The sequence below is a fragment of the Ranitomeya imitator genome, chromosome 3 (assembly GCF_032444005.1).
Source record: "Ranitomeya imitator isolate aRanImi1 chromosome 3, aRanImi1.pri, whole genome shotgun sequence".
Classification (NCBI taxonomy): Eukaryota; Metazoa; Chordata; class Amphibia; order Anura; family Dendrobatidae; genus Ranitomeya; species Ranitomeya imitator.
In genome coordinates, this window is record NC_091284.1 from 216,870,434 (window position 1) to 216,884,155 (window position 13,722).

At 42.9% G+C, this 13,722-nt stretch overlaps 1 protein-coding gene across 2 annotated transcripts in view; it reads left to right on the plus strand.

Moving 5' to 3' along the window:
- Positions 1-12,754: 12,754 nt before the first annotated feature.
- The window catches only part of LOC138672004 (transcription factor ETV7-like), a 46,617-nt gene continuing 45,649 nt past the window's right edge, over positions 12,755-13,722 (plus strand). Inside the window, exon 1 of one of the 2 annotated variants that reach the window (XM_069760093.1) lies at positions 12,755-13,006. In XM_069760093.1, coding sequence (XP_069616194.1) covers positions 12,965-13,006 — 42 coding nt within the window. In that variant the 5' untranslated portion in view covers positions 12,755-12,964. The remainder of the gene's footprint in view (positions 13,007-13,722) is intronic. The other variant, XM_069760092.1, reaches the window with a different exon arrangement.

Consider the following 13,722-nt stretch of genomic DNA (forward strand, 5'->3'; position numbering starts at 1 on the left):
TAATTGAAACTTCAATTCAAAGCTGTAAATGTTGGGCCAGATCCGGATACCTCATGTTTGGCCCATCGCTGACTTCTTTTGGGCTATTATAAAATGTTCTACTGTGGGTTACTTCATCAGTCAAGTACCTGTGTTACTATCCTTACATTTTTCTTATTAGTGCTCTATCAAGTTGATATTTGGGACACCTAAGTGTGGCTGGAAAAAGCCATTGAGCTGTTGTATGAGGTATCAGGGCTACCAGCAAAGAAGGCTTACACCGGTCCCTTAACCACTTTGTCTTAATTGAAACCTCAATTAAAAGCTCTAAATTGTGGTCCAAACCCTGTTACCTCATACATTGCCTATAGCTGACTGCTGCTGTGCCGTTATCAAATTTCTACTGAGGGTCAGTTGATGCCACTTTTCCTGTTTGCCATAATTTTTGTAAATGTTTGGATTCCAAGCTGGGCCACCTTCATGTGTGTTGCCTGAATTTGGCAGACCTCTCAGAGCGCCAGATAGTGTAGTTAATAAAGTTGGCACTCCGCTTGATGGCACGAAGGAAATTTTAATGCAGTCCAAAATGAATTACATTAACTTCAAAAGTTTTGGTCATGTAAACACCATTAGTGTACTACAGTACAAGTATGAGGGGAAAATAAAAAATATATACATAACTTTCAAAATTAATAAACATGAAAAACTATGTAATATGCATTCACAGAGGTACAGTGGGTAAAGAAAGTATTCATACCCCCCTTTACATTTTCACTGTTTCATTGCAGCCATTGGTAAATTCAAATTACGGTAGTTCATTTTTTTTTCTCAGTAATGTGCACCCCATCTTGACTGGAAAAAAAACAGAAATGTAGTAATTTTTGCAAATTTATTAATAAAGCGAAACTGAAATATCACATGGTCATAAGTATTCACACCCTTTGCTCAGTATTGAGTAGAAGCACTCTTTTCAGCTAGTACAGCCATAAGTCTTCTTGGGAATGATTCAACAAGTTTTTCACACCTGGATTTGGGGATCCTCTGCCATTCTTCCTTGCAGATCCTCTCTAGTTCCGTCAGGTTGGATGGTGAACGTTGGTGGACAGACATATTCAGGTCTTTCCAGAGATGCTCCATTGGTTTTAGGTCAGGGCTCTGGGTGGGCCAGTCAAGAATTGTCACAGAGTTGTTCTGTGTGCTTAGGGTCATTGTCTTGTTGGAAGGCGATCCTTTGGCCAAGTCTGAGGTCCAGAGCATTCTGGAAGAGGTTTTCATCCAGGATATCTCTGTACTTGGCCGCATTCATGTTTCCTTCAATGATAACCAGTCATCCTGTCCCTGAAAAACACCCCTATAGCATGATACTGCTACCACCATGTTTCACTGTTGTGATTGTATTGGGCAGGTGATACCCGATAGATACCTGATCTACACTGCTCCACATAACAGATTTTTGCTTTTAAAGTCCTAGGTAGGTCTATTACATATCTATGCTTCCCTTCTATTTCATTGTATACGGTATCGTACACTCACCTTTATTTATTGCAGGACCTTTGGCCACAAGATCCAGGGTATACCTAATATAAATAGTCCCCCACACAAAACAGTGGGGTTATAGGTGGGTCCATAACTACAATCACTTGTGCACACCGCTCCACAGCCCACTTATTTCTCCTTGTTTCTCCCTCACAGGAAGCACTACTGTTACATCTAGAGCCTATCACGCTATTCTCTTAATTAGCAGCAGTCGGATAGATCCCTTCCCTTGTCCTTTTTCCCTCTTGACACACTCTTTGGCTACCCTAGATTTGGACTACTATGTATTTATAATTTGTGTAACTAGTCACTGGTTGGAAATACCTCTGATGAAAGTCGTTACATGACCGAAACGTTTGAATTTAATTTACTACATTTTGGACTACATTAAAATTGCCTTCATGCTATCAAGCTAAGTGCCAAATTTATTACTATCTGGTTTGGGACCTTACTTATGCACCTGTACAGCTGTGCCACGATCACGTTCACTCTGAGCACCTGGCTTACACTAGTTGCTCATCCACCTGTTGCTGATCAATGTTTAAGCTCGAAATGCTGGTGCATCCATGCTGCGCAATTATACTATTTGTACTCTGGGTCAATTAATGCCACTTTTCCTGGTGTACCCCTAATTTGAGCTGTTTGGGAAGCTTTTTGTCCCCCCCACCCCTTGAGGTGTTGTTTATACATTTGGTGTTGCCTCCCATTTAATTTAGTTGGGTTTGGCTACATTTGATGAACCGTTCAAACATGTTCAGCAAACATCAGAACACTCACCAAACCGAACCTTGAAAGGTTCGTCCATCTCTATTCATCACTTTGGCCATCCATATGGCCCGATGGTAGGTGCCTGGAGTATTGATATGTATGTCTGGGTTTGCCGGCGAACCAAGGAACAAGAGAGTCAGTGTTAACAATTCCTTGTAATCATGTCTCGGATGGCATTGTGCAAGCTCATTGGCTCAAAATTCAACTAGAGACTCCTTAAGTGGACCTAGCTCAGTTGAAATTGTCATCTTCCATTCCAGCTGAAAACTTGGTTTTATCAGTTGACTCCAAGCAGCTGAAAATCTCTCAAACAACTGTATAGTTGAACCTATTGATGCTGGCCACAATTTATCAAACAAGCTTGCAATATTTAGCTTGTGAATGTGGTGTCTACATGGCAAACTCAGTAGTTCTTTCTGCAGTTTCTGTTGCAAGAGGACACACACACCAGCCTTTGTACCAGTGTTACTACTGGTCGTGTCAAATGACATAAACTTCACTTCATTCAAGAGCTGCCAATCCAACAGAACCTTGAATATGGCCTTAGCTTGTGCTGCTCCTGTGCGGTTAGGTATCTCTGGGATCGAGAACAACTTCTCAGTTCCTCCTGACACTAGTACTGACAGTTGCTCAGTAGTTTCATTGTGGGTCAGGCTTGCTATCCTTTACCCATCCCAGTGTACAGTCAGTGGAGCACTGCTATCGATGGAACCTTTAATAGCATTTGCCGCAATCTTTCAATGCTGGCAATGAGCCTGTCTGATAGATTCCCTATTTAACATGAGACTGGATCATGGCCGATTGATTGAGATGCAGCAGCAAGCAGGTATGAGTAGGTCACTTTTCTATCACTAGTTGTGTCTAGAGCTGCAGAAACTTCCGGAGTCATAATTTTGACAGATTTTACCGATTTATGTTTCTTGGGAGTAAAATTCCATTCACCCTCATCACTGCCGTTGTCAGAAGCGCCGTTGTCGCAGCAACTGCTACTACTACTGCTACGTTCAGCCGATGTTGTCGAATGCTGAACTTGCTCAGTTTGCTTTTTTCTTCATTTCTCTGCCTGTGCTTCTCTCATAAATCTTTTTTCCTCCACCATCGCCAGCTGTCTGTCTAATGGTCCCATGCTTCTATGACTACTTTTTTCTCTTTGAGCAAGCAAGAAGTCAAGGTCTTTCTGAAATTGTATAAGTTTCATGGCATCCGTATGAGCGACAAACAAATCATCAAGTTTATTAACAAATTCCTTCTCCTTGGATTCTTGTATTTTGGTTTGCCGTTTAACATTGTTCTGGAGACTCTTCCATTGACCAAACAGACTCCTTCATCTTACTAATCACGTGATATTGTTGCTTTGTCTGGATTCTCACTTTTTCCCAGAACCGAAGTATTTAATTGGCTGCAATGGTAGCACTGTTACATGTTGGTTACAATTCCTTACAGTACAGGAAATAAAACCTGACCAATCCAGTCATGGCCAAAAGTATTAACACTCCTGCAATTCTGTCAGATAATACTCAGTTTCTTCCTGAAAATGATTGCAATCACAAATTCTTTGGTATTATTATCTTCATTTAATTTGTCTTAAATGAAAAAAACACAAAAGAGAATGAATCAAAAAGCAAAACATTGATCATTTCACACAAAACTCCAAAAATGGGCCAGACAAAAGTATTAGCACCCTCAACCTAATACTTGGTTGCACAACCTTTAGCCAAAATAACTGCGACCAACCGCTTCCGGTAACCATCAATGAGTTTCTTACAATGCTCTGCTGGAATTTTAGACCATTCTTCTTTGGCAAACTGCTCCAGGTCCCTGACATTTGAAGGGTGCCTTCTCCAAACTGCCATTTTTAGATCTCTCCACAGGTATTCTATGGGATTCAGGTCTGGACTCATTGCTGGCCACCTTAGAAGTCTCCAGTGCTTTCTCTCAAACCATTTTCTAGTGCTTTTTGAAGTGTGTTTTGGGTCATTGTCCTGCTGGAAGACCCATGACCTCTGAGGGAGACCCAGCTTTCTCACACTGGGCCCTACATTATGCTGCAAAATTTGTTGGTAGTCTTCAGACTTCATAATGCCATGCACACGGTCAAGCAGTCCAGTGCCAGAGGCAGCAAAGCAACCTCAAAACATCAGGGAACCTCCGCCATGTTTGACTGTAGGGACCGTGTTCTTTTCTTTGAATGCCTCTTTTTTTTTCTCCTGTAAACTCAGTTGATGCCTTTGCCCAAAAAGCTCTACTTTTGTCTCATCTGACCAGAGAACATTCTTCCAAAACGTTTTAGGCTTTTTCAGGTAAGTTTTGGCAAACTCCAACCAGGCTTTTTTATGTCTCGGGGTAAGAAGTGGAGTCTTCCTGGGTCTCCTACCATACAGTCCCTTTTCATTCAGACGCCGACGGATAGTACGGGTTGACACTATTGTACCCTCAGACTGCAGGGCAGCTTGAACTTGTTTGGATGTTAGTCTAGGTTCTTTATCCAACATCCGCACAATCCTGCGTTGAAATCTCTTGTCAATTTTTCTTTTCCATCCACATCTAGGGAGGTTAGCCACAGTGCCATGGGCTTTAGGCTATGTTCACACTTTGTGGATTCCACTGTGGATTTTTCCGCAGCAGAATTCCAAAATCTGCAGTGAAAACCCTTCGCGATTTTTACTGCGGATTTATCGCGGTTTTTACTGCGGTTTCTTCTGCGGATTTTCATCTGCAGTTTCCTATTGGAGCAGGTGAAAATCTGCAGAAAAGAAGTGACATGCTGCGGAATGTAATCCGCTGCGTTTCCGCGCGTTTTTTTCCGCAGCATGTGCACAGTGTTTTTTGTTTCCCATAGGTTTACATTGTACTGTAAACTCATGGGAAACTGCTGCAGATCCGCAGCGGTCAAATCCGCTGCGGATCCGCAGCAAAATCCGTAAAGTGTGAACATAGCCTTAAACTTCTTGATGACACTGCGCACGGTAGACACAGGAACATTCAGGTCTTTGGAGATAGACTTGTAGCCTTGAGATTGCTCACAATTTGGTTTCTCAAGTCCTCAGACAGTTCTTTGGTCTTCTTTCTTTTCTCCATGCTCAATGTGGTACACACAAGGACACAGGACCGAGGTTGAGTCAACTTTAATCCATGTCAAGTGGCTGCAAGTGTGATTTAGTTATTGCCAACACCTGTAAGGCCATGTTCACACTATGCGTTTTTAACTGCGGAACCGCCGCGATTTTGCCGCTGCGGGTCCGCAGCTGTTTTCCATGCAGGGTACAGTGCAATGTTACCCTATGGAAAACAAGAACCGCTGTGCCCACATTGCAGAAAATCCCGAAAAAAACCGCGCTGAATTGCTGCGGGGAAAAAGAAGGACCATGTCACTTCTTTGTGCGGAACTGCAGCGGTTCTGCACCCATAGACCTCCATTGTGAGGTCAAACCCGCAGTAAAACCCGCAGATGAAAAAAAATATCTGCGGGTTTTCTGCGGTTTGTGGTGCAGAAACCGCTGCAGCAGGAAGTGCGTGGGCGGAGTGTGGCTGTCCCCCCGTGCTCCAATCCCACCCCCCCACGCTCCGATGCCACCCCCCGTGCTCCGACGCCCCCCCTGTGCCCTCATCTCCCCCCCTTATACTTACCGGGCCTCCCGGTGTCCGTCTGTCCGTCTTCTCCCTGGGCGCCGCCATCTTCCAAAATGGCGGGCGCATGCGCAGTGCGCCCGCCGAATCTGCCGGCCGGCAGATTCGTTCCAGGCATATTTTGATCACTGTGATAACCTCACAGTGATCAAAATAAAAAAAAAGTAAATGACCCCCCCCCCCCCCCTTTATCACCCCCATAGGTAGTAACAATAATAAAATAAGGAATTCTTTTTTTTTTTTCCCCACTACAGTTAGAACTAGGGGTAGGGTTAGGGTATTTTCAGCCATTTTAACCCTTACTTCCTAGCAAAAAAACTTCCTAGCAAACACACAGACAATCTGCAGAGAAAACTGCATAAAAAACCGCATCAAAAAACGCACCAAAAACCGCACCTGCGTTTTCTGCCAAGAGCTGCGGTTTTTAGTGCAGAAAAAACAGCAGGGAAATCAGGAAAGTGTGAACATTGGCCTTAGGTGCCACAGGTAAGTTACAGGTGCTGTTAATTACACAAATTAGGGAAGCATCACATGATTTTTCGAACGGTGCCAATACTTTTGTCCACCCCCTTTTTTATGTTTGGTGTGGAATTATATCCAATTTGGCTTTAGGACAATTCTTTTTGTGTTTTTTTCATTTAACCCCTTAGTGACAGAGCCAATTTGGTACTTAATGACCGAGCCAATTTTTGCAATTCTGACCACTGTCACTTTATGAGGTTATAACTCTGGAACGCTTCAACGGATCCCGCTGATTCTGAGATTGTTTTTTCGTGACATATTGTACTTCATGTTAGTGGTAACATTTCTTCGATATTACTTGCGATTATTTATGAAAAAAACGGAAATATGGCGAAAATTTTTAACATTTTGCAATTTTCAAACTTTGTATTTTTATGCCCTTAAATCAGAGAGATATGTCACGAAAAATAGTTAATAAATAACATTTCCCACATGTCTACTTTACATCAGCACAATTTTGGAAACAAAATTTTTTTTTGTTAGGGAGTTATAAGGGTTAAAAGTTGACCAGCAATTTCTCATTTTTACAACACCATTTTTTTTTAGGGACCACATCACATTTGAAGTCATTTTGAGGGGTCTATATGATAGAAAATAATGAAGTGTGACACCATTCTAAAAACTACACCCCTCAAGGTTCTCAAAACCACATTCAAGAAGTTTATTAACCCTTTACGTGCTTCACAGGAACTGAAACAATGTGGAAGGAAAAAATGAACATTTAACTTTTTTTTGCAAACATCTTAATTCAGAACCATTTTTTTTATTTTCACAAGTGTAAAAACAGAAATGTAACCATAAATTTTGTTATGCAATTTCTCCTGAATACGCCAATACCCCATATGTGGGGGTAAACCACTGTTAGGGCGCACCGCAGAACTTAGAAGTGAAGGAGCGCCGTTTGACTTTTTCAATGCAGAATTGGCTGGAATTGAGATCGGACGCCATGTCACGTTTAGAGAGCCCCTGATGTGCCTAAACAGTGGAAACCCCCCACAAGTGACACCATTTTGGAAACTAGACCCCTTAAGGAACATATCTAGATGTGTGGCGAGCACTTTGAACCCCCAAGTGCTTCACAGAAGTTTATAACGTAGAGCCGTGAAAATAAAAAAATCGCTTTTGTTTACACAAAAATGATCTTTTTGCCCACAAATTCTTATTTTCACAAGGGTAACAGGAGAAATTAGACCACAAAAGTTGTTGTGCAATTTCTCCTGAATACGTCGATACCCCATATGTGGGGGTAAACCACTGTTAGGGCGCACCGCAGAGCTTGGAAGAGAAGGAGTGCCGTTTTACTTTTTCAATGTAGAATTGGCTGGAATTGAGATCGGACGCCATGTCGCGTTTGGAGAGCCCCTGATGTGCCTAAACAGTAGAAATCCCCCACAAGTGACCCCATTTTGGAAACTAGACCCCCCATGGAACTTATCTAGATGTGTGGTGAGAACCTTGAATGCCCAAGTGCTTCACAGAAGTTTATAATGCAGAGCCGTGAAAATAAAAAATATTTTTTTTTTCCACAAAAAAGATATTGTAGCCCCCAAGTTTTTATTTTTACAAGGGTAACAAGAGAAATTGGACCCCAAAAGTTGTTGTCCAATTTGTCTTGAGTATGCTGGTACCCCATATGTGAGGGTAAACCACTGTTTGGGCGCACGGCAGAGCTCGGAAGGAAGGAGCGCCGTTTTGGAATGCAGACTTTGATAGAATGGTCTGCGGGTATTATGTTGCATTTGCAGAGCCCCTGATGTACCTAACCAGTAGAAACCCTCCACAAGTGACCCCATTTTGGAAACTAGACCCCCCAAGGAATTTATCTAGATGTGTGGTGAGAACTTTGAATGCCCAAGTGCTTCACAGAAGTTTAGAATGCAGAGTCGTGAAAATAAAAAATATTTTTTTTTTCACAAAAAAGATTTTGTAGCCCCCAAGTTTTTATTTTCACAAGGGTAACAGGAGAAATTGGACTGCAATAGTTGTTGTCCAATTTATCCCGAGTACGCTGATGTGCCATATGTGGGGGTAAACCACTGTTTGGGCGCACGGCAGAGCTCGGAAGGGAAGGAGCGCCTTTTTGGAATGCAGACTTTGATAGAATGGTCTGTGGGCATTATGTTGCGATTGCAGAGCCCCTGATATACCTAAACTGTAGTAACCCCCCACAAGTGACCCCATTTTGGAAACTAGACCCCCCAAGGAACTTATCTAGATGTGTGGTGAGAACTTTGAATGCCCAAGTGCTTCACAGAAGTTTAGAATGCAGAGTCGTGAAAATAAAAAATATTTTTTTTTTTCACAAAAAAGATTTTGTAGCCCCCAAGTTTTTATTTTCACAAGGGTAACAAGAGAAATTGGACCCCAGAAGTTGTTGTCCAATTTATCCCGAGTACGCTGATGCCCCATATGTGGGGGTAACCCACTGTTTGGGCGCACGGCAGAGCTCAGAAGGGAGGGAGCACCATTTGACTTTTTGAGCGCAAAATTGGCTGTCGTGTTTGGAGACCCCCTGATGTACCTAAACAGTGGAAACCCCCCAATTCTAGCTCCAACCCCTAACCCTAATCCCAACCTGATCCATAATCCTAATCACTAACCCTAACCATAATCACAACCCTTACCCAAAAACAACCCTAATGTCAACCCTAACCATAACCCTAATCAAAACCCTAAATCCAACACACCCCTAATCCTAATCTCAACCCTAACCTCAAACCTAACCCTAATCCCAATACACCCCTAATCACAACCCTAACCTTAACCCTAATCCCAAACCTAACCCTAATCCCAAGCGTAACCCTAATGCCAACCCTAACCCTAATACCAACCCTAATCCAAACCCTAAACCTAATCCCAGCTCTAACCCTAACTTTAGCCCCAACCCTAGCCCTAACTTTAGCCCCAACCCTAACCCTAGCCCTAAGGCTACTTTCACACTTGCGTTGTTTGGCATTCCGTCGCAATCCGTCGTTTTGGACAAGAAACGGATCCTGCAAATGTGCCCGCAGGATGCGTTTTTTGCCCATAGTATTGCCGACGGATCGTGACGGATGGCCACACGTCGCGTCCGTCGTGCACTGGATCAGTTGTGTTTTGGCGGAGCGTCGGCACAAAAAAACGTTCAATGAAACGTTTTTTTGTACGTCGCATCCGCCATTTCTGACCGTGCATGCGTGGCCGTAACTCCGCCCCCTCCTCCCCAGGACATAGATTGGGCAGCGGATGCGTTGAAAAACTACAGCTGCTGCCCACGTTGTGCACAATTTTCACAACGTGCGTCGGTATGTCGGGCCAACGCATTGCGACGGCCCCGTACCGACGTAAGTGTGAAAGAAGCCTAACCCTAAATTTAGCCCCAACCCTAACCCTAAATTTAGCCCCAACCCTAACCCTAAATTTAGCCCCAACCCTAACCTAACCCTACCCCTACCCCTAACCTAACCCTACCCCTAACCTAACCCTAGCCGTAACCTAACCCTAGCCGTAACCCTACCCCTAACCTAACCCTAGCCCTAACCCTACCCCTACCCTAACCCTACCCCTAACCCTACCCCTAACCCTACCCCTAACCTAACCCTACCCTACCCCTAACCCTACCCCTAACCCTACCCCTAACCCTACCCCTAACCCTAACCCTACCCTAACCCTAACCCTAATTTTAGCCCTAACTGCTGTTCTCCTGCCGGCCGGCAGATGGAGACAGATGGCGGGCGCACTGGGCATGCGTCCGCCATGTTCTTCTGCCGGCGGCCAGGAGGAGCAGCAAGAGGATCCAGGGACCTAGGTGAGTATGCTAGGGTCCCCGAATCCCCCTATTTCTCTGTCCTCTGATGTGCGATCACATCAGAGGACAGAGAATTACACTTTACTTTTTTTTTTTTTTTTTTGCGGTCGCCGGTAAACAGTTAATTACCGGCGATCGCAAAACAGGGGTCGCTAAAACCGACCCCCGATCATGCTCTTTGGGGTCTCGGCTACCCCAGGCAGCCGAGACCCCAAAGATTCTCCCGGTGCCGGGCGCACTGCGCATGCGCCCGCCATTTTGAAGATGGCGGCGCCCACCGGGAGACACGAGGAGCATCGGGGGAGCTAGGTGAGTATTGGGGGGCCACCTGGGACCCCTTTTCTCTGTCCTCCGATGTGCGATCACATCGGAGGACAGAGAAATTGAAAAGAGATCGCTTTTTTTTTTTTTTTTTTTTTTTTTTTTTGCGATCGCCGGTAAACGGTTAATTACCGGCGATCGCAAATGCGGGGAGGGTTAAAAACCCCCCGAATCATGTTCTCTGGGGTCTCGGCTACCCTCGGCAGCCGAGACCCCGGAGAAAATCGGCCTGTGGGGGGCGCTATACACTTTTTCCACAGCGCCGTTAATTAACGGCGCTGTGGTTTAAGTACCCTTAGCGGCCGCCGTTAAAAGGCGTATCGGCGGTCGCTAAGGGGTTAAGACAAATTAAATGAAGATAATACCAAATAATTTGTGATTGCAATAATTTTCAGGAAGAAACCGAGTATTATCTGACAGAATTGCAGGGGTGTTAATACTTTTGGCCATGACTGTACCTGTCGATTCGACGGCAGCTTAGAACCGGTAATACTGCCTGTTGTCCCTCCAATTAACCACATTCCTCTAACACTGCAATTTGAATACATCATTTTTTCTGACAACTGTGACTAAACCTGTAGAGGCCTAAATAGCAAACACAAAATCTTAAGTCAAGTTTGATACATTGCTGTTAGGGAAGAGCGAATCCCTGTGTATTCGGCTGTGCACCTTCTCCTTCTCCATTAGCATCTTATGCTAATGACAGAGAGGGGTTAAAGCTGCAAAGTTTGTTGATTGGATGCCCTGCACTCAGCCTTTCAACAAACGTTATTGTTCCGGACAGAAGCCATGACAGTGCATGAAGCGCGAGTTCAGAATACAAGGACACAAACCAAAATAATTTTTTACAAAATTCTGACATTTTTTAGCCACTAATATACGAGGGTGGTCCAAAAGTAGGTGGACAGAAAATAATAAAATGTATTTTGATTTATTATTTAGAATTTTTATTCTGTTAAATCAGAGAGTTATGTGACACAAAATGGATAATCAATAGCATTTCCCACATGTCTACTTTAAATCAGCACAATTTTGGAAACATTTTTTTTGTTAGGAAGTTATAAGGGTTAAAAGTTGACCAGCGATTTCTTATTTTTACAACAAAATTTACAAAACCATTTTTTTTAGGAACCATCTCACATTTGAAGTCCGTTTGAGAGGTCTATAAGGCTGGAAATACCCAAAAGTGAGACCAGTCTAAAATCTGCACCCCTTAAGGTGCTCAAAACTACATTCAAGAAGTTTATTAACCCATCAGGTGCTTCACAGCAGCAGAAGCAACATGGAAGGAAAAAATGAACATTTAACTTTTTAGTCACAAAAATCTTTTAGCAACAATGTTTTTATTTTCCCAAGGGTAAAAGGAGAAAGTGGACCCCAAAAGTTGTTGTCCAGTTTGTCCTGAGTACTCCGATACCTCATATGTGGGGGTAAACCACTGTTTGGGCACACGTCGGAGCTCAGAAGGGAAGTAGTGATGTTTTGGAATGCACACTTTGATGGAATGGTCTGCAGGCGTCATGTTGCGTTTGCAAAGTCCCTGATGTACCTAAACAGTAGAAAACCCCCCACAAGTGACCCCATTTTGGAAACTAGACCCCCCAAGAAACTTATCTAGATGTGTGGTGAGAACTTTGAACCCCAAAGACCATGTTTGATAAATCCACCCCTTCATAACCCTATTACACATATGCAATTTAGATATTGCCATAATCATACTGGCCTGAAGAGTCATATTGAATGATGCCATAAAAATTAAACCCCAAAAGTCAGACATGTGGGGCGGGGGTTCTACATTTTTACCCAATTTGGAATTTTTCCCCCATTTTTCGTTACATTTTATGGTAAAATAAATGACATAATTCAAAACTACTACTTGTCCTCCAAAAAAAGAGTCCTCAAATGAATGTCAATGGAAAAATAAAGATATGGCTCTTGGAAGAAGCATATGAAAAACAAAAAAAACTGCAAAAACGAGAAGTCGCCTAGTCTGGAAGGGGTTAATGATGTACACTGTATAGCTGTGAAACACTGTAGCACTTATGGACTGATGGTTCTATAAGGAAAATCAAATCTATTTTCCCATAGGGCCATGATTCTCCTTTTTCTCACAATATATTTTCATGGTTCCTCTCTTATTTCCTTGCTCGTATATGTCAATCTTACTTTCACTTTCTGCAGAGCTGGCTTCTATACCAGAATAGGGAATCACTTACTTTCATTTTGTAAGCTCGGGACAGAAATGACACAGCCCTTTATAGTCCGAATGTTAACATTGGCCTCAGCCGGCGAAGAGTCATTGTAGACTGAGAACGGGCATCTGAGACATTAGTGATCTTAACTTTACTACCAATTGAGAACATTGTAAAACCTCAAGAATCAATTCCATCACATTTTGGAAGTTTCATTTCCTCTAGCGTGGATATGTCCATGTTGGCCACCTACCAAACCACATCTGACCGGCAGGTATGTTTCTCTTTGGTACTTAAATCTAATGGTATACATTTGGATTGGAATCATTAGATTGTAGGCTCCATCTCCGAAGGGGGGTACAATACTCTGATTTGTATGATTGACTGGGTAGAGTAAATGAGCTGGACAGAACAAATTGACAGCCCATAAAATACATAATAAATAATATTGCTTGCATTATTCTGCTCCTCCCTGTAGGTACGTCAGGAGACCTAATCTGAAACCTAGTTTATCGAAGCACTTGTCAGTCTATTTTCTAATTGTGCATGTGTCACAGAGCTCTTCTTGCTGATTATAGCTGACAAAGCCAATAAAGATGCCTAATTATTAGTGATTCAAACATTTTCTCCATAACTAAATGGGTTTGTCATTTTCTTAGTTTTTTTTAGTATTTTTTATAAATATACTGCAAAAAGTTTAGTAATGTGGTTTAACTTGGTTGGAACGTGTATTGTCCATGCTTCAAAGTTCTTCTGTTCCTTATCAATATTTGCTGTGCATGTTCAATTGACCCCAGACTAGAAAACTACCAGCTGGCAATATAAAAATAGATTATTTCTCATTATTTTTCATGGCTGTTGTTAAAAAAAAAAATAATGTTGCTCCATACCGCTGAGTTAGACTTGGAACCTAGATTTACATACATATACAAAGTTTAACTACTTGCCGACCCCCCGTCTTCCGGACAATATACATATGGCTCTGCAAGG